Below are 21819 nucleotides of genomic sequence, written 5' to 3' on the forward strand. Positions count from 1 at the left end.
GCCTGTTTCAGAGAGAGGGGAGGTTTTGCCATCGTGCTCAGGAATCCCACATTTGTGTGTCATCACAGTGTAATTTCAGGTAGCTGTAAATACTGTTCACTGTAGGGAGCAGTATTATCCCTCTGGCTGATGGTGTGTTCAATGATGCTTCCTCAGGTCGGTTGGATTTAGGGCTGCAGCTATCGAATATTTTAGTAATCGAGTACTCTACTGAAAATTACATCGATTAATCGAGTAATCGGATAAAACGTATTTTTGCTTGGTTAAAGAGCAATTATGAATACACAAGAGAAAATAACATATTTCACTCAATAATGAATGACCAATTGGTTTCCTTTTGTAGAATCAACTGTTTTTATTTCTTAAATTCACAAGCAAGTATTTTCTGGTCTTGAAACATTACTAAAGAGGCGACTGCTGCTAACATAAACAAGAATAAATAAAACACAAATAAAAATAAATTAAATTAAATTACTTTCAAGATATCAAAAATAAATAAAACTAGAAAAAGCATTTCCAAGAATGGAAATGGTGTGACTGCTGACAGCAACTGAACGCTGTTGCAGAATTAGCAAATAGTGCAAGCTGTGATCACCATACAAATGTTTGACCAAGGTCAGAATCGAACCCACATCCTCATGGTCATTAGACTTCCACTCTGCCTCTAGGCCACAGTGCACACACAGTTGCAGAGACTGTTGTCTGTTAATGATCTGCACACTGTCAACATCAAGAAAGCTTGAGAGTCAAGCTTGAATGACTTAGAATGAAAATGTCTGTGAATTTCAGGCTGAGCACTAACCATATGGCCACAGAGAACCTGAGTTACAATGAGCTTTATACTATGAGGAATCAAAGACTGTCCAATGACAGCTGAATAATTGGAATCAAAAGTCAAGCAATGAAGTGAAAAGACTGAGGCAGGAATCGAACCCATGACCATATGATCACTAAACCTTTACTCTGCCACTCGGCTACAGAGAGCACACTGCTTTCAAAACTGTTGTCATTCATTGTAATGTGATGATGTGCTGCAAACTGGTATGAGTAATCAAGGAGATAACAAACACCTGTAACCAATTGAAGGCGGGGGAGGAGAGCAGAATTCAACATAACATAACAAGAGTTCTTCCCTTGGATTCGAACCAGTGACCTTAGGGTTGGCAAACATCCACCCTAACCCCTACACTACAGTGGAGTTGTGAAGAAGAGAGGTTGAGACTTATAATTATTGTTGAGGCAAGATTTGAACCAGCAACCTTCAGGTCTCCAGACCAGCAAGCTAACCACTAGGCTACAGACAGAGACAGTATGTGAGGGGTAAAGAAAACCTTTGATAAGAGGATCACTGGCTTCTGCTTAAAAAAAAAAGTAAGGAATCGAACCCATGACCTCATGATCAATAAACCTTTACTCTGCCACTTCGCCACAGAGAGCACAGACATAAGCATGTTTCAGACAGAGTTGTGGAGAATTCTCAGCATTGGGCTGAATGAGAGCAGAGAGCTCCCTGGCTGCATTTAAAAAATATTTAAAATTATTATCTAAGTCTCTTTGCATTTTTGACCAGAATTTTAGCCAGAAGACAAGTGTGGCTACAAAACTGGAGAAAATAATTTGTCTAGAGTTTAATTTGCAGAAAAAGTTAAATATTTGAAAAAGTATAAATAGTTAAAAAGAGAAAAGTAATGCCGATAAAGTTCAAAAAAAGCTGCACGTTTTGATATATGAATTGTTGAAATAGCACAACACCTAACACACTAACCATATGGCCACAGAGAACCTGAGTTACAATGCTTTATACTATGAGGAATCAAAGACTGTCCAATGACGGCTGAATAATTGGAATCAAAAGTCAAGCAATGAAGTGAAAAGACTGAGGCAGGAATCGAACCCATGACCATATGATCACTAAACCTTTACTCTGCCACTCGGCTACAGAGAGCACACTGCTTTCAAAACTGTTGTCATTCATTGTAATGTGATGATGTGCTGCAAACTGGTATGAGTAATCAAGGAGATAACAAACACCTGTAACCAATTGAAGGCGGGGGAGGAGAGCAGAATTGAACATAACATAACAAGAATCCTTCCCTTGGATTCGAACCAGTGACCTTAGCGTTGGCAGGCAGTTACCCTAACCCCTACACTACAGTGGAGTTGTGAAGAAGAGAGGTTGAGACTTTGATGAATGTGAGATTTTTTGTGAAAAAGTTAAATATTTGAAAAAGTATAAATAGTTAAAAAGAGAAAAGTAATGCCGATAAAGTTCAAAAAAAGCTGCACGTTTTGATATATGAATTGTTGAAATAGCACAAAGTATGAAGGACTAGAAGAAGACCGTAAAAAGGCGGAAGAAAATGGCCAAACAGAAGAACAATAGTGTGACTGCTTCAGCAGTCACACTAATTAAATTACTTTCAAGATATCAAAAATGTTTTCTGTGGAGATGCTGCAACATGGAAGACGTGCTGCTGTGGTATGCAAGGGCCGTGTTACAACTAGAGTGCCTATAGAGAGACATTTTCTGTCTTTTTGTCGCCTTTTTCTCCCTCAGTCAAACACCCACGTCCGCCCCCCCGTTAAGGTTTCTACCTAATCAACGGTCTCACCGCAACAGATGGTTCACGTCATGATAACTTAAGTATTTTGGCCATTCAAACTTCCACAGTCCATAGTCCTTTTCTTTGTTTGATATTTCAAGAGACTTTGGTTAAGTAGCCTAACCATGGATAGCTCCTAGGCAGGATTGTTCTGCTGTGTTGTTGCCACTCGCCACCGTCCCCCCGTCATCGCGGCCATCGCCTCGCCGCCGCCGCCGCCGCCCCCCTCCCCATCTCCGCCGTCATCCGCGGCGAACGGCCGCGCGGGGGGGGGGGGGGCGTGCACGGTTACGTTCATAGGTTACGTTACGGCGCACGTTGTGCCACATTGAAAGTCCGTGCGGCCGCTTGAACTACAATTAAATTAACGATTCCTCGAGGCAGAAAAAAATCCTCGGACCATTTTTTGTAATCGAGGTACTCGAATTACTCGAGGAATCGTTTCAGCCCTAGTTGGATTCAGTCCCTCTGGGTGTTGTTGACCCTGCTGCTAAGGTTAAAATCACACCTTGTCTTAAAGGGCCATGTGAATACAGCTGTGGATGCATATGACAGTAGGCGCGTGAGCCTGTCACCTGGTATATTACCTGCATCTGTCAATAAATGACCTCATCTATTGAAACTCATCACTGCCGGCCAAACAGCAAGGCTCGCTGCCAGGAAGAGCTCCTTGGCTTCTTTTGTTTGTCAGGCTTTCCTGTCAGTGGCCTTACTTACTCTGTCAGTGATGATTTATGCTCGCTGCAACCACAGCACTGCAACCGCAGGTGCATCTACACCAAGGTCTTGTCTCTCACTGACGCATGAGCCCACGATGTGCTTTAATTATTCTTTGGAAGGAAGGGAGCTGACAACAGAAAATGTTCAAGGGTGAGGAGAGATTTCAGTTTATTATCCAACGTGACTAGAGGAATAAAGATCTTTGGCAAATCATAGAAATAAGTGGAAACTTCACAAAGCAACAAGACGTATGGAGGCATTAGCTAAAACAGTGAATAAGTCAGGTCAGCATGCTAACATGCTCATAATGACAATGCTAATGCTGTTAAACACAACACATTGTTTGAAGATAATCATTTTAGTTTGAAAAGAATCAATCAAGGGCACATGAATGTCTCTATACCAAATTTCATGGAACTCTATACAATAATTGTTGAGATATTTCATGCAAAACCATGAATGTTGACATCATGGTGGCCAATAGGAAAAGTCAGGGCACAATCAAAACCAGTAGTATGTACATCTTAGAAAACTTCATAGCAATCCATTCATTGTTGTGATAGTTCAATCTTACCCAAATTGATATAAACAACTTACTGTAGCAACAGTGGTAACTACATCGTGCACAGCCTTCAGCCATATCACTAGCATGGCTAAAACACTATGGATTGAAATAATTGAGCATGGCTGTGCAAGATGTAGTTATGTTAAATGATGCAAAATATTTACAGATCTAAAGCAAATGATGCTGTAAAAAATGTAAAGAATTCATCTTCTCTCAAGCTTTAATTCAAGTTTAAGGTTGTGTCATAAACTAGTTCACGCAGCAAGCCACTCAGCCATGTCTAAAGGCATTAATGCTTGTTATGAACAGCCACGCTCAAAGGCAAATGTAAAGTCTGGTGGGAAACGTCAGTATCTGGTTTCCCTTAAAGGAGACATATTATGCCCCCTTTCCAAAAATCAAAATAGTTCCCAGGTGTCTTAAAGACATGTCTTTGACATGCTTTGGTCAAAATACCCCTAGGATCAAACATCACAGCTCTTTTCATCCTCTGAAAACAGCCCTGTTCAGAACGGCTGGTTTCAGTGCCTGTCTCTTTAAATGCAAATGAACCACTGCTTGTCCCACCCCACCCCTTGTACCAGTACCAGGTAGGGTGGGTGGGGGGGGGCAAGTTAAACACCCAAATATATGTTAAAGAGCCTTCAAAAAAAAGTCCATATTACGTCCCCTTTAAAAGCACTTTTGTTGCACTTGACTGTACAAGTGAAAAGTATTCAAAGTAGTAATGTGGGCACATGGGGAAAAAAAGAGCAGTTTGAACCCTGCTACTTTCTCACCCCCACACACCTGGTGGATGACCGTGTGAAGTTGGTGCCTGACTACTGGATTTTGGCTGGAGATGGAGCGGTGTTTCAGCTGCAGATGTACCAAATGTGGATTTTTTTCTTTGGATTTGACAGAGGCACTGTTGGTTATGTAGGCCAAAGTGAGAGCTGTTTAAAAGCGGGATCCTGGGATGAGTTGGCATGGGCCCCCGGTCTTTGGAGCCAGCAGCAGTAATTGGGAGCAGACTGGGGATGAGTCAGGAGCTCTGCTGATGGGAGCTTTCTGTTGGTGGGGGGAGAGGAGGGGCTGACATGTCTGTGGGAGGGAGCACAAGGAAAGATGCCCCACCTCTGCAAGGAGAGGAAACATGACACCCTTTCCCAGATGGGGGGATAGAGAGAGATTTGTTTGCTCTGCCTCCAAGACAGATTCACCCTCCTCCACTTCTTTTTCTCCTCTTATTGGGTAGATCTTGTCTTTTTCTCTAATAGAGACGCTTCTATTGTATTGGTGCTAATTATAAGCAGTTGTTAGAATATAATTAATTTATAATCCAAATTTCCACCACACCAGTCTAAGTTTTATTATTTTTTGGTTATTACTTTAAGGTCTCTGGCCTTCAAATGTTTTGAAATCATCCGCTTCATTTTCACCCTGTATCAGTGTAACAGTGTCAAAGGCTCCAAAGTCCTGTTTCTAGAAGGAAGGGCTTATCACCCTCCAGAGCTCAGTGCATCATTAGCCTGGAAGCTGCACCATTTGCAGTCAGTGGAACGTAGAATGGAAGCCACAAACTCCAAAGGGAAAAGGAGACCCCTCCCCATTAAAAGCCTGTGGTTAAACTGTTACGGGACGCTCATTTGTAAACTCTGACAGGTGAATCGAGTGAGAAAGACTCTTAGGAGGATTTTGCTGAGTTAGTTTGAAGTTTTCCTTCCGTTTTGCTGCCGCTCTGACCTTGTGGTAGTCAGAGTCGTCCCATTTATCAACGATGAACTCGAGATCTTACTGTAAGTGGTGGAATTTGCAAGCAAGAAAAGTTGCTATGTCTGACTTCATTTGAGGAGACACAGGAGGTCAGTCTTACCCCGACTTCCTGCAGTACAACACAGTTCCTGTCCCTTTGCGTGCACAAGCACAAACAAGTAAAATAACTATTCATTTTAAGGATAAGATGCCTCCTAAATCCTGTGTCTCTTGGTTGTGCGTTGTACCATAATTACACCCACAGTGGCTTTCTCTGTGGCCCCAATTATAATTAAGGTTTGTTTATACATTGTCTGAGGTAATATTTTGGCCCATTCTTCCAGCTTCCCAGCGGAACAGTCTGCAGACACCCAAGCCGTCAAGGGTCTCAGTTATAAACGACGACCACAATAACAAGAAATGCTACGTGTTAGAAACACAACAATGGATACTTATGTTATATTTAGAGTGGGTTGATAAGCAAAAGAAATATACTGGGAGAAATTAATTGTTTGTGGTGTCCCCCTCCTGTATTCCTGTCTGCCCCTGTTGCTATCCCAGTTTCAATGCTGTCTCACGTCCATCCTCTCCTAACAATAGACGGAGCAAGGGGGAGAAGTGGAGGGGCAAGAGGACGGAGCACAGCAGGAGTACAGTGTGTGTGTGTGTTTGTGTGTGCTTGTGCTTGTCTTTTGCCCCCAAAGGCCAGCTGATAGGCATCTTTACCACTGCACATCATACAACGCAGATCCCCACGGTCTGTGTTCAGATATAGAACGGAAAGATAAGGAAAGCCAGCTGAGAGCAGAGAAATGTGTGTGATAGATTGAGAATACAGTCAGGGAGATTAGGAAATGAGGATGAGAGAGGAGTAAACATGACAGGCAGGCAAAATGGATACATTCAGTTTGTTTCGTAAACACACTATCTGCTTGCATGGGACAGACAGTACGCCCACACATATATATGAAGGCCACATTTATGGAAATAATTAAAAATGCGTAACTTTTACTTTCACGCCTGTCATCAATGCAGTCTTTTGAGTCCCTAAAACAGAAACGTTTGGCAACGTTCATGGTCCCACCTCCGTACAAAAACTGGATTTGGCAGAAACTGAGACTTTTGGAAAAGATGACGCAAACACTCATGTCTGCTTCCTGATTGGACCGTTTCAGTTATGACATATCCTTGACCGCCTCGCGCTCCATTCAGTAACAGTTCATCATCAATCCAAGCGAAGGAATCTCTGCTCTCACATTTGCAAGTTGTTGTGTCTCAGTCGTAGCATTTCTGCTTCAACTTAGGTGACCAACTGAAGAAAAGTCAATCTGCTTCTTATTTACACACGCAGCACACACACCATTTTGTGTGTGTGTGTGTGTGAATGGTCATGTGATCTGCATTTTCAGGCATGTTAGGATTGATGGAGATTCCTTGGAGCTAAAATGTTCATCCAGGCTCAGCTGGGTCAAGATCTTTCTTTTTCATTTATTATGCACTGTTTTCAATTGAAAATGTGTGAGTGTGGACATTGCTATAGAGCTGGCCTGTTTGGCCCATGTCCAAGGCCTTGCTATGAAATCAGCTTGGGAAAGCAGCGGGGGCCCTGAACAGGACACAGAAACAGAAACAGAGAGAGAGGGAGACTGCCGAGTCCAGATAAAATTCCATTGTTTATTTGCCCGACCCTCTCCCTCCCTCCCCTCCTCCCCTCCATACATCCCTTCCTTTACCATCAACCTTTCCTTTTCTACTTCAATGGGAACCAGGCAAAGCCCTTCCAAAAGCCTGCGAGGTCAAGGCAGCATGTCAGTCATTGTGAAATCCCCATATTGCTCAAACCAAACACTTCATGTCAGAATCTGGCAACCCTGCGGAGCTGGAAACAAATTGGCTGTACATGAATAATCTCTGCTCCACATCTGCGCAGGGCGCGGGACATGCTTCAACTCAGCAAGAAAGAGAAAAGAGGGGCTGAGGATTAGAAAGCAGAACCCCTCCGTCCTCCTCGCTGCCCATCCTTCTCTCCCTCCTTTATCATCCTTTTCTCCTGGCAACTCCAAGACTAAGTGGGAATGAAAGAGAGAGAATCAAAGGGAGGAATAAAACAGTGAAGGACGCGGAGGAAAGAAGCGGCCAAGTTTTGCCATTCTAGAAAGAGCTGACTAAATGTGCAGTGGGGCGTTAAATTGATCACAGGCAAAGCTTTGGCACATGCTATAGGCAGCCACATCTTGTAGGGAGGGGGGTAGGGTCCTCAGCTCAGCCTGAGCACAGAAAGAAAAAGAAGAAAAATGAATAATCTCTCCTTCTTTACAGTATATCATTCCCATTTTCAGCTATCATGTTCTCTCCTTGTCCCGGTTTTACGTAAAAACCGCACTCACAAGCATGAGAAGCGGTTTAGGAGCTGCCACTTTTCGGTTTGCTCTCTCCGTATTTGACTCCCATGTCCTGATAACTGTGAAATGCAGCGTGGGCCGCGAGCAACTTTGCCCTTTTTAGGTATTTTTTTGAAATGACAGAGAGTAAAAGAGAGCAGCCTGGGGAAGAACAAGCGAGGGGATGGTGGTGGTGGTGGTGATGTCATGATGTTAGCTGTTTTCTGCGGCACTGGACAGAGGGGACGGAGGGATAGAGAGGGGAGGATGAAATCTTTATGAGAAGCAGCTGTTTGGGAGAGGCAGGCAGGCAGGTCTCCAGAGCACTATAGCAGCAGCAGCAGCAGCAGCAGCAGCAGCCGGGGCAACAGCTCATGACAACAACACAGAGGCCTGATGGAGCTGGCTATACCAAACACTGACAGCACCACCTGCGTACAGTGTGATGGAGCCGATACACTTGTCATCACCACCACACATTTACACTTCAAGATTACTGACCACATCGTGTGTGTGTGTGTGTGTGTGTGTGTGTGTCATCACATTGCCACTGAATGAGTCCAGGCTGGTTCTTGGACCTACCTTTGTCAATACCACACTGTGTGAGATCAGTATGAGGAAAACACAGGCTCTGTGCAGCCTGTGTGTGAGTAGCTGAGTAATCGGCTGCTGGCTGACACACTGTACACAAGTGTGCCAAAGCCTTTGTGAATCCAGGATTCATTTACAACTCCATGACTCGACTCAAGGTCAAATAGTATTTGGTTTACGCGGGGGTTGCCAGATGTGTGGAGTTTGGAGCCAGTGTGTCCTGTGGAGAGAGGTCCAACTGCAGACCTGATGTCTGGGGACCCTGCATCCAATGGGAGGAGAGTACAGGGTCCCTAGGCGAGGTGAGGTCTGAAAGTAAAATGAATCATAATAATCCAACACAAATGGCTCTCTAGACTTATCGTCTCAGATCAGTTTCTTTAACCCTACGGTAACTTTTCTATTATTGTCACACCACAGACCTGGCTGAAAGAGGAACTATGCAGGATTTTTACCTCAACTGTGCTACATTTTTGCCTTAATTAAACGGTTTTGGAGTAATTGTGATGGTTAAATAAATGACTTGTACGTAACGTGTTACAGATAAGACGTACACATCGTAATGCGTATATGATATATAATGTTATCCACTGCTCCATGGATTGTTTTCTCACCGGCTTCATTGAAAACAAATGCACATGGACAGTAGGAGGGTTAGCAAAACAGCAGAAATGTGACCAGACTTGCATAGTTCCCCTTTAAGTTCACCTCCTATAAATGATTTCAGTGAAGTAGTGCTGATAAGCCACTGCACCCACAGTAAAGAAGTGCTGTGTCAGATGGCCACACAGATGCAGACACTTACTCCCACCACACCTTTCTATCCAGTGCAGGATTTGGCAGAGGTGGCTGTGTCTGGCAGTTTCTGAAAGCTCAGTGAAAGTGGAAAAGTTTTCTCAGCTTTTCTTTCTAATTAACATCTTTGTTTTGTTCCATGGGGATGGCTGCATCTCTACTCTTCTGTTGATAAGATTTACTCACATGTACAGTGATACTCAGTGACTTGCTCTCCACTTTCATCTGTAGTTTACATTTTTAGAATAATTGGTGCGACAGAATAACTGCGATCCTAGCTATCGCTGAAGCGCAACACCAATGTTTCAGCCATTAAGACTGCAAACAATAACATCCCATAGTCCGCATAGTATGCGAGCGCATGTTTACAAGAATCTGTCCATTGCCAGATACCCAGTGTCCATCCGCTGATAGAAATCTCCTGCAGGGTTGGTTATGCAACCGATGCTTGGCCCTGATGCCCTGCCTGTGACCCAGACTGCTGCTAGTATCTCTATCTGGTCAAGGCCCCGAGGCATTCAGGATTGTTTGCTCTTCACCCTGCATCAATCCATTTTCATCTGAGGCGCAAAACTGGAGGTTATCCTTTATGAGATATACATGTGTAATAGTTTTTATCTGAAGATTATTAGGTAAATAAGATAAAACTGACAATAGCAGAGATTTTTCTTAGAATTAGATTATGTTAAAGGGGACAGATTATGGAAATGTCTTTGGGTGTTTGTCCCCCAAAATGTGAGAATTGACAAATAAATCTGTAATGTGCAGGCTCCCTGGATTGAAATCCTTGTGGTTTTATGAGCTGTTCCCTCAGTTGTCTTCCAGTGATGTAACTTGGATTCAAATTTGCATAATCCCACCCTTACCTGGGACCGGTAGAAGGGACGGGGCAAGCACTGGTTCATTTGCATTTAAAGGGACAGACACTGAAACCAGCCGTTCTGAACAGGGCCGTTTTGAGAGAAAGAGCTGTGATGTTTGATCCTTGGGGTATTTTGACAAAAGCATGTCACAGGCATGTCTTTAAGACACCTGGGAACTATTTTAATTTGTTGAAAGGGGGCATAATATGTCTCCTTTAATATCTGATTAATGTCAGACAGAATCACCACAAGTCGTATCCGTGCACAACATGTTCTGCTGCCATCTCCTCATCCACAGAGCTGTTGATCAACAACACCACTTCCTCTGCTGCGGCGTGCGCTGCCTGTCACACCTCACGGGGCAGAGGCTGAAGGGGGCGGAGCAGGTGGAGGTCTTTTGGGTCACTGTGATGTTTTTATTGGCCTCAGCAGATGGCTTCCCTCAGCCTCTGCATTGTTATGGTGGCCATCTTGCTCCGGGGGTTAGGTGTTAACAATGGTTGCCAATAGCTGTAGTGGACAAAGGCCTTTGGCTGCTGCTGAAAAGAGTTTCTGCTCTAACTGAACGCTGTAAACTCGGCAACGCTGTCAGATTTACTGCTTTTATGTGATGTGAGGACGCTACTGCTCGTCCGGTTCAGGCGCTTGCTGGGAAGGCCCGTCTTGCATGTATGAGTCATGTGTATTCAAGCCCACTAAATTAGAATAGTGTGAAAATACCAAATTACCTTTTAAGGCATTACCAGAATCTCCGCTGAGCAGCACTTTCTGTTTTGGCCTTGGGGCTTCCAACAATGAAGTAGGACAGCCTAAAAGCCTGCACTGTTTTCACAGTGCAACAGTACACTTATATTATTCTTTGCAATATCCACTTTCCTCTTTAGTTTTGACAACCCCTGTCTCCCCAGCCCCCCTCTCCTCTTCCATTTGCTCCCTCCGTTCATATCTCCAACCCCCCCCCATGTGATATGCAACACCCTTACTGTACCAACCCAGAGAAAAAAAATTAAACTGTAAACCAAGGAGGTTCTATACATTCTTTACAGTCCTGCCCGCTAACCCCTCCACCGCCCCCCCCCCCAAACCTCTGTCCTTGCAGGATTTCTGTTTTGGTTTTTTCGTGAGGAGAAAAAAAAATCAAGAGGGAAAGGAAGGAAAAAAATCAGTTGATGTTTCCCCTCAAACATGTGACCTCTGCTTGGCTCACAGCTGAAAATAATTTGAGGCTACAAGCTAGTGGATGGCTGACGCAAACCTTCCTCCTCCTCTTTTTTCTCCTCTCTCTGGGGGGCTAGGCCTTGGACTGATTGAGGGGAGGGGGGGTAAAGACAAAGCAGAAATGGGCTGTAAGTTGAGCTGTGAGCAAAACTAGAAGCTAAAAGATGACATATTATTCTTTTAGTTCCTCTTGTCAGATGAGACTTCGGCTTTTCCGTCGTGTCGTTTCATTCTTTTATTCTGGAAGAGAAAAATGAACAAGCCCAGTTTCATTCCACAACACAGGACTCAGAGGGCCAATTATGTTGTTAGCTCAGGGAAGAGTTCAGCTATTTGGCTGAATTTTTTTTTTACATAATCTAATGAAATTGTGGCTTTTTCTCTTTCTTGCCTCACTGCCAGTTGGGACAACAATTTGTGGAATTCGGCTGAATTGGACTCACATTCCCTACATAGTCGGGGGTCAGGGGAGAAAAAGTGTCAGTGTTAGCTAATACAGGTTTATAGGCAGAGGGATAGAGGGGGGGTTCAGGGTGCATAGTGCTCAGGAAATATTTAACGGCCGACTAGTACCCTAATGTATCCCAGCACATCTGGTAGAAGTCACTCATACGCACACGTCCATATGTCGGTGTGGAGTGCCGACTCTTTGGCTGGGTGTGCAGGTCTGATGTGGGTGTGTTTTCATATGAGGTTTTGCATGTGTGTGTGCAGCCGGGTGGCAAAGCATGTATCGGTGTCTCTGTGAATTTACTTAAGAACAAATGTGTGAATACCTGCCAACAGGCGTTAGCCCTGACCTGTCCTCCTCTCTTATGTTAGCCACGTCTGTGCCAAGCCCCCTATGCTCCGTGCCAGCCAGCGTCCCCCACCACCACCACCAGTGTTTATAGACCGAGGCTTGAGCAGAGCACACCACCGGCTCTAATTTGATGTTACATATACGGATGGTCTTGCTACGCTCCGAGTGGATCTGGTTTCATTATACTCTGACAAATGGGCCATGTGATAATTTACAAACTGGCCGAGCGTGTCCTCTCACACTCTCCTTGGCACGGCTCGTCTGAAATAAAGAACAGAGGGGGGGAAACGTGTAGCGCTGGAAAGCACACAACACGTTAAGGAAGTTATTTTCTGGAATTGAAAAAAGATTTTTGCAGAGAGGCTCCCAAGTGCAAAAACAAAATGTGTGAGCAGTGCTTGTCTTGAAATTCCTCCAGAAATCTGTTAGAACAAGTGCAAAAAGATGAGATGCTGAGTGATAACCTGAAAGAGTTTAACTGACTGCCCTCCTCTGGCTCCCAGCTGCCACTGATGTTTTCCTAATGGAGCTTAATTATATTACAATGTGGAGTTTTCAGTATTTTCCATAATGCCACATGCTGGAACTGAATGTGTGTTTATGCCTGTTGGCTAGCCATGGTTTAAGCCTTGTTTTCAACTGAATCCTCCAATTACTAATCCAAAAGGAAACCGGCGTTTTGGTGAAGTGCCATTCAACCCGTGAGGTCTGATGCTCTGACGCTCTGCTGCTCAGGTCAGACACTAGTTTTGCAAACCACAAAGAGGTTTTTGCTATTTGGTAGTTCACATTCACACACTAGTTTGAAGTTTTCCTAAGGGAGTCCTGGGGCAGCAGCATTTGTCAGTCTATATGTCTCTATATAGTGAAAAAAAAACATACACTGAAGCATCTAGTCTTATAATAAATACCTTTCTTTACAACTTCACAACTTCTGAGTTTGGTTTGCCTTCACATCATTATACACAACATATTCCCATCGCTGACTGTGTCTCTTTCTTTGTATGTCTATGCAGGATGCCAGCTGCTAGCACCATGACCGGTGGGAGGGCCCTGCTGCTCTGTACAAACACTGACAACTGTATCTACCAATCGGTCAACGGGTAGGTGACTCAGAAGCCAGTTATTAATTTAATGTCTTCAGTGTGTCATGACTCAGGTCCAGCTCATCTGTGTCAAACATCCTGCTGTCCTCTTCAGCGAGGTACTTGTAGAAACCATTTAATGTGGAGCATTTTCAGACCAATCAGTCAATCTGCAATGACTAAATGAACTGTGGTCCTTCATTATGCTGATAAGCCCATGATCAAGGCACCTCCTTCAGGCCACTGATACCGCTTGTGAAAGTGGTGCTCAAAAATAATTTTTTCACATGCTGTAACTGTGGTGCTATTTTGCTTAAGCTTTGTTGCTGTTTACTGGAAGAGTTCCTCTTTGGTTGTTCTGTTAACAATTGTGCACTACAGTATGTAAACTACAGTTACAAATGCCAGTAATAAAGTGAGAGTCCTAGTAGACATTTGTCTCCCTATTTAAACAGATTAAACACTTTGTAGCAGTTCTGATTATAAATAACTTGAAATTGGTTTATTCAAGTCACTATGTCTATAATAACTTTAGAAGAGACGTCAACTAGTCCCAAAAGATTATTGTAGTAAAAAAGATCCAATTAAAATGTTCAACACTCGGTTGCATGTGCTGGCAGAGAGCAGTTGAAGCCAACTTTTGCTGATCGTGGATGAATTGAGCATTTATGAAGCAACATCTTGCTTCCAAATGTTTGGATGATGGATGATTCTGTGGTTCTGCTTTCTGTCTTCTTTGTAATAACAGTCAACAAGGCTCATGGGTAGTGTCATGCTGGATCTAACAAGCTGACCAAAAACACATCTGGTTAGACATGAAAGTGAAAATACCTCGACATGATAAAAGCAATAAAAGCAGCAAGTCAGCAGCAGCTCACTGTTACTTTAAAGGTGAACTAAGTAAGTCTGGTCAATTTTCCGCTGTTATGCTAACCCTCCTCTCGGCCATGTGCATGTGTTTACAATGAAGCCGGCAATAGAGCAATAGATACGTTATATATCATAGATGATGTTACAATGTGTATATTTGTGTAGTCTTATCTGTCATAAACAAGAGATTACAGGTTACGGGGCGTTTGTGTTGCGGTGCTGGAGAGACGAGAGCTGGGACACCGGGGCGGCAGCACAGTTGTTTTTCAGCCAAGGGACGCAATAAGTGACACACATGTGGCAAGCAGAGAGCGTTCATTCTCCCTCATAACAAGTGATGCCATTTATTAAACCATCAAAATTACTAAGCTGTTTAATTAAGGTAAAAATGAAGCATAGTTAAGCTACAAATCCAGCATACAGTAGTTCCTCTTTAACTTTTCGTGGTGCTTAGGCCTGAGCTGCACTTTTCCCATAATCATCAAGCTCTGTATTGCTCCTAAGCAAATTGTAGACGCCCGTTTCCATCAGGGTCAGCAGTATAACAATAGCTAGGGCTAGAGAGCAGAGCAGGGCAGAGTTGGCCATCTGGCATCTGGATACTGTTACTGCCCCCCTGCTGCCACTGTCTAATGCTTCTGTGGCCACTCTCTGTGGTCCCTTCTGTCATCCTTGGAATATTCATTAGTGCCATTTAGATTATAATGAAGGGATTTTGGTTTGTGCAGATGAGGGATTGTCTAGGGGAAGATTTAACTGTCTGTTGTTTCCAGGGTCTGTCACGTTGTTACCGTCGTACAGAAGTTCAATCCATCTCTCTTGAGTGACTGTCAAAAGAATATCATTAAAAGAAGTCTTTCCCATTTCAAACCCTTCCCCTCGTCCACTGCTCCTGTGTTAGCTCAGCTGGTCAGAGCCGCTTTGGTGCCCTTGTACCTTCTTCCCTCCTTCCGCCCTCGATGACCCTCATCCCCATCCTCCACCCATCCATGGCCACAGATGATAGACAGGCTTTCCATAGTGTGTACTTTATAAGTATCAGCTCCTTAATCACCCTCTGTCTCTCTCCATCACGGCCTCAGTGGGGGTGGGAGGGGGTATTGATTTCCTCCTATCTGCTCCACTTTTTCTGTTTCTACTTTACTTGCCACCCCCCCACCCTTACAGCCCATTCCTGCTCTCCTTTGCTTGGCTTCTCTATTTGACCTAGTTTTTTCCCCTCTGTTGCTTCATGCTTAATAAAAATGCTGTTTCCAACAAGAGACACGGAGGGAGAATGAAATGGGGGGAGGTGGCGAGGGGCTAAACTAATAAAACCCCAAGTCATTTGGAAGAGAACAATTTGGTTTCCTCATTGGCCATAGTTACAACATTGCATTTTTTTCCTTGTCTTTAAGGGTCTCCGAGGAAACTTGAATTAGTAATTTCCCCCTGAGATTTCCTCAAGATTGCATGACTGTTGGTTTTCACATCCAACGATGTCATCAGAAGTCACCCCCAAGCAAGGCCACATTTCCTCTGTTTGTTGGAAACACAAGAATAGGCTTGGGCCAAAACAAGAGTCTTTGCAAGTCGGCACTAGAAAAAGAAAAGATGCACGTCTACACTTTGGCCTCTCCCCTCATACGTTTGTCTCCAGAAATAGCTGTATGCATAGCTTGTAAACTTTGACCCCCAAACCCAGAGTTCAAACAGTCATGACCCAGTAATCTTCCAGGAGTGACTCGCAGCTAAAACAGAGGCACCAAGCAGACGTCTGAACTCTTTTAACAAGAATTCTTGTTTACCCCATAAACAAAGATCTATTTGGACGTGATTGTAAGAGCTCACATTGTGTGGCCAATTTTAAGAGCGCACGGAGAGAATTGATGCTTTGCTATGTTCACTAAAGGCAGCGACTGACATTTCTATGAAAATAATTGCACTATAAATTGTTAAGAGTTGGCAATAGGGAAATGTATGCTCTCCCTCTGTTTATCTGGAACAAATTAAATACACATGAGCAGTGGCCCAGTGGTTAATACTGTCCCCGAAACCAAGAGAAAGCACTGCATGTTCTGTCTGGTTCTATGGTTTTTACAGGCTGTGTCCATCTTCTGTCTCAGAGGTGGCCTCTCAGCTTGTTAACTGTGAAATAGACCTCACCCCCTCACCAACCACTGCAAAATGGACAGTTCAAGAAAGTTGTGGTATCTTATGTGTTCATAAGATGTTGTTTTCTTAGCAGAGAAAATGTATTTCCGTTTTTCTGAAATTTCGGTTTATATAGTATCCCTCCTTGTTTATTATTCGTCTTTTGAACATTTAAATGAAAGACAACCAATACGGTTCAAGCACCAAGTACATTTTTGAATTGTTCAAGTTTTATTGCTTGTATTACTTCATGCATAGTCATATGGGTCTGACGTGTATTCTGCTTCTTAGGAATCTTTTTGTTTGCTCAGTACCTACAGTTTTATCTCTAGTTTTTACTAGTGTAACTTTTTACTGACCAGTTTAGAAGAAATGTTGCCAGTACAGCATCAAATTTGAGATCTCTCCAGTGGTGAAAAGCAACACTAATGCTTATACTCTTGTCTGTATGTTTTTTCTTTAACTGACATTAGCCAGCAAATAAATCCCTGTGGATGGGATCCATTTGAGTATAAGATACATGATTAAAAAATAATGAATTTGTTTATTTATTCTATAAATCTTTACTGTAGGTTACAGAATATGTTGTTGTTTTAAATAAGTAGATCAACATGACACATTGTTCAATTTGTATGTTAAAGGTGTTAGCTATAAGTTTAATTCCTCCCGACCAGACTCGGGCGCTCTCGCTCCAACCTTCAGTTGTACTGGTTCCCAGGTCTACACCATAGGGAGCGGCTAGTAGCTAAAGCTAAGCTAATGCTAACCGTATTTAACGAGCAGCAGCTCCGGTGTTGACAGCGGACTGGAAACACATCTGAATAACTCACCTGCAGACAAACCCGACAAACCCACAGCATCACGCCTGCACTGGAAATGTCACAGTACCGTCTGACTGTTAGTTAGCATTAGCATTAGCACAATGCAATTTTCTCCACAGAGCCAAAGATATTCAATAAATGTTTATAAACCGTCTTTGACAGAGCTATCAGGATCTGACCCCCCCCTGTGCTCCGCCTCACGTGACATCAACGTACTAATGCCGTTGGCACAGAGATAATTTAATGCCGACGTTGCCAACGTAACCAGATGTAAATATTTATATATTTTGGACCCGTCAAAATGTATGAAACAATTATTCATACACTCTGTAAATCTGTAAAATTAATACTTTTGTTCTGCACCCCTCTAGACTTTCTATGGATGTGTGATTTTTGAAAGATTAATCGTTTGGATGAAAAGGTTGTAGCTATAACCTTTAACTGTTCTGTGTGTGTTTGTTTTCTAGGCTCCAGTGCTGTGGCTTGAAGGTTGGGGAAGCGCCGTCATCTGTGGTACCCCAGCCCCAAGAGGTGTGTGGGTCACCAGGGAACAGAGACGGGAGGGACACTGCTGTGTCTTCCAAGCGTCCCCTCTCACCCCTACTGGGCCTAAGCGACAGCCCAGGTCCTCCTGACAGCATGTTGGCTCACAGGAGAGCCACCACCACCACCGACCCACGGACCCCCAGCATGGAGAACGGACTGTGTGGCAAACTGAACCACAACAAGAGCCCAGCAGGAGTCAAGAGCGCCAGCATCCGTGATAAGATCTCACAATGGGAGGGCAAAAAGGAACCTGCCCCACTAACCTCTACAGGGACATGTCCACTGAGTACGACACAAAAAGAAGCTGAGACAGTGAGGAAAAAGGAACCTAAAGTTTCAGAGGTCCAAAAGACAGACTGCAAGCGGTTTGTCAGCTGGGACAGACAAGACTCAGGGAAGGAGAATGTTGGGAAGATGGGCGATTCGAGGCCTAAATCTCCAGAAGGCCCAACAAACAAAGACAGAGAAGTGATACTAGAGAGGGGGTTTCGGGCCTCTAAGCCAGCAGAGCAACCCCTCGACAAGAAAACTGTTTTAACTCACGTTAAGAAACTGGAGAAGGCAACAAAGGAAGTTCCTGACAGACCTTCACTGGCATTTCCAGGGAATTATTTCTGTCCTCCTTCAAAGGAGGAGGTGGAAGAAACAGAAAAGAGGGCGGGCGAGCCCATTTTTGGGACTTTTGACGTCACTCGGCCTGGTGGGTCACGGAGAAGGAGGGAGGGGGATCCAGAGAACGTATACAGTGAGCCAGGTGCTCCATCTATAAACCCTCTACCTAAACCTCAGAGAACCTTCCAGCACCACACACCGCCTGCTACCCCGGCTTCAGGGGCCGGCTTCGGGAAGGGGAAGAGGAACTTGCCCCCTTTGCCTTCCATTCCCCCCCCACCTTTACCAACATGTCCACCACCTGGAGTTTGTAGGAGGCCCTGGGCTGACAGACCCCGGGACAGCAGTAACAGGTAGGACACTGAAAAGGTAACACTTTATAATAAGAACACACTATTAAGCATTAGTTAAGCATTAATAAATACTGAATTCATTTATAATGCATGCATACTCATTAGTATGTAGTTTATAAATACAGTTAGTGCTTATCAATGGTGAGTAAAACATTGACTGTGTTTATAAACTACATACTAATCAGTATGCATGTGTTATAACTGATGAATGCAGTATTTAAAGCTTAACTAATGCTTAATAAATATTATTATAAAGTGATACCCTGAAAAGTAAGGACAATAATATGGGCAACCATGATTAGCTTTAAACATCCATTCTGCAGCAGAAACCCAGCCTAGACCTAAACAACTTCACTGTCACCACCAAGACTCCAAAGTTACATTTACAGAAGTAAACTGTTTACACAATCTTCTCATGAAGTCATAGTAAACAAGGGATGGCCCTGTGTATCGACTAAACCCTTCCCCCTCCATCACCCACCAAACACTGAGGTGAACAACGTCTCCTACATCTGCTGTAAATCAAAACCACCAATGACATCACCCCTGTTTCTAAATATCTCACAGAATGAGCTCATTGGTTGGATCCAAGGAATGCACACATCAACACAACTCATTCCTTCTTTTATAACTTTACTGGAAGGGGAGAACAACATGCAGAGTGTGCGTTTTCATTTCGCAGAGGTTTGCATTATCTAAATGTAAAAATGATTGCACTATTAACATATAAAGTGTGATTCCAGTATCTGAAATCGTTATCCTGTCATGAGTGATTAACATGTTGGAATTCGCAAAAACTGCTTAAAGTAGCACACAAATTCAGATGGTTTCAATCAAACGAACAGGACTCTGTATGGAAACCAAAAAATGTGAACTCTGCAGTATTGGACTACATCTATTGTTCGCTTTTTCCAGTGGTCTGAATTCTTGTTTGGAGCTTGGCTTGGATCTGTTACATTCCATACCATATGTGGAGGCCTCACTCTGCTCAAGTGTGCTGTGTCAAGCCCTTTGTTTGGTCAGGCTGTCTGTCTGTGAGTGTCCATTGCAACGGGCAATTCTGTGCAGGGGCCTGTGTATGAGCAAATACACAGAGTTGCCTAATTATTAGGTAGGCTGAGTTATGTTCAATGCCACACAGCACCTCTGCAATAACAACTGCATTGTTCAGATTCTATGTCAGCCCTGTCATAGAGATGTTGAAGGTCATTTATTTTGGTTAACCTTGTTTTATATATGATTCATCATGCACAAAAATTGACTTAATGAAGCACAGACAAAGGGAAATGGAAATGTATATGCACTTCATTGGAAAAGTGTGCTCCTGCTAACTAGCATTAGCATCAGAAGCTCTTACTTACCATTGTAGAAGAAAAATTGTGATATAGTCCATCATCAAAGTTCATTCTTTTGCCCATCAAGAGCTGTCTCCATTGGTGATGTTCAACACCAGTCTTAACACTTATCTTGTCTCTACTGTATCATGTGTTTCCTTGTACTGAAGTTAGCATGCTAATCAGCTGTATCGCTGCTCGTGCAATTTATTATAACCTCTTGTTTTGTAAATGCAACAATGGCCATAGCGCTTGTCAAAAAAAAAGTTAAAGCAAAAGAGAAATTGTCAAAATGAGACAAACGGCAGACCTTATTAAAAGTAATGTAGATAAGATGTAGTAGCATAAAGGAAAAATGTGAAGTCTGTGTTTGTATCGCACTCTTATGTTATATTATGCTGTGTCAAATCAGAGAAAGGACAACATTTCTCAAAGTAATTCGATCAAACAGAGCAACACCACAGAGAAGAAAACATAAGCTCCACAAACATAGGGTTTATCGAAAAGGCTTGTTGCATTGCATCACATTAGCTGTAGCAAGCTGCTTCTAATAAAGCAGCATCTTAGTTTAATTGTATTCGTGTGCATGCAATGTGTGGGCATATGGGGATGCATGCGATCATAGATCCTTCTGTACACTTTATTCTACTGGGCTTTAATCTGCAGCAGTGATGAGACACAGATGTACTCACTCAGATGTGGCAACTAAAAAAAATGGTAACATCCCAGCTTGGCACACAACGGGATGGTTTTTAAAAATCATCAACATGAACACACGTTCACTACGGGATATCAGTCAGAAATCCTTCCTTCCTATTCTTTTGTATTTGGCGTGCAACTCCCCTAAAAAATGTTATGCTACTCTGTCCATCAGGAAGTCGTATGAATTTGAGGATCTGCTCCAGTCGTCTACAGAGAGCTGCAGGGTGGACTGGTACGCTCAGTCCAGACTGGGCCTAACACGCACTTTATCAGAGGAGAATGTCTACGAGGACATAATAGGTAAACATGCACGTTATTTTTCCTTAATCGAGCCGAATGATTCAGCACATAGGAGGAATTGGTTTTCTAACAGGTGATTTCATAGTGTTTTGTTGTCAACTTTGCACGACTTGTATTTATTTTTAATATAAGACTGAAAAAATACACTGCAGGGCAAGTGTATGTTGTCCCATTTTTCATGCCTGTAATACAGCGCATGACCCCTGAAAGTTTCATTTCTCATACCAGCGTGTTCGTGTCATGGAGTTCAGTAACAGAGGTGATGAGGAGGCCAAGCTGTCTTTACTCTGCTCTGCTTCCTCTGATCCGGTTTTAATTTAGAAGCGACGCTGCTCCACTTTTATTAAAAATGATGTGTAGAAACCTGACCTACGCTCCTACCTTTATTGTCTGGCGGGTTATGCCAACCCCACCTAGAGCCTGTTTAATTTCATAACGTACAATAGTGGCGTTGTGTGAGGTCGCACTGTAACGTAGCTGAAGCTGGCTACTGAAATTGTCAATGCAGCAGGGGGCATGTGGATGGCTCAGAGCCACGGCGTATTACCGGCAATAGCTTCAGTGTGTCTTTAGTTTTCGTTGCTGAAGCTGCTGTATGAATGCTGCTGGCTGGCAACAATTAAATTAAATTTAATCATGTCAGAGTGATGCCACAGCTTATTTTGGATCCTTTGAGTGTTTTCAAAAACATCACTACTGTATGAAAAGGAGGAAACCATGAGACTGTCCACCAGACACTGAACAGTCTCTCACAGGTAAAGTAACTAAGATCTATCCTCCTCCACTGTAGT

At 43.3% G+C, this 21819-nt stretch overlaps 1 protein-coding gene across 1 annotated transcript in view; it reads left to right on the forward strand.

The window, feature by feature from the left end:
• The window catches only part of LOC146985535 (DENN domain-containing protein 2A), a 42064-nt gene that overhangs the window by 7158 nt on the left and 13087 nt on the right, over positions 1-21819 (forward strand). The window contains exons 2-4 of the mRNA XM_085778558.1: positions 13289-13375; positions 17649-18692; positions 20901-21028. Of these exons, the coding sequence (XP_085634684.1) occupies positions 13290-13375; positions 17649-18692; positions 20901-21028 (1258 nt within the window). The 5' untranslated portion in view covers position 13289. The remainder of the gene's footprint in view (positions 1-13288; positions 13376-17648; positions 18693-20900; positions 21029-21819) is intronic.

Source organism: Trachurus japonicus, chromosome 6 (assembly GCF_045865225.1).
Source record: "Trachurus japonicus isolate A0001 chromosome 6, Traja_1.0".
In the NCBI taxonomy this organism is placed as follows: domain Eukaryota; kingdom Metazoa; phylum Chordata; class Actinopteri; order Carangiformes; family Carangidae; genus Trachurus; species Trachurus japonicus.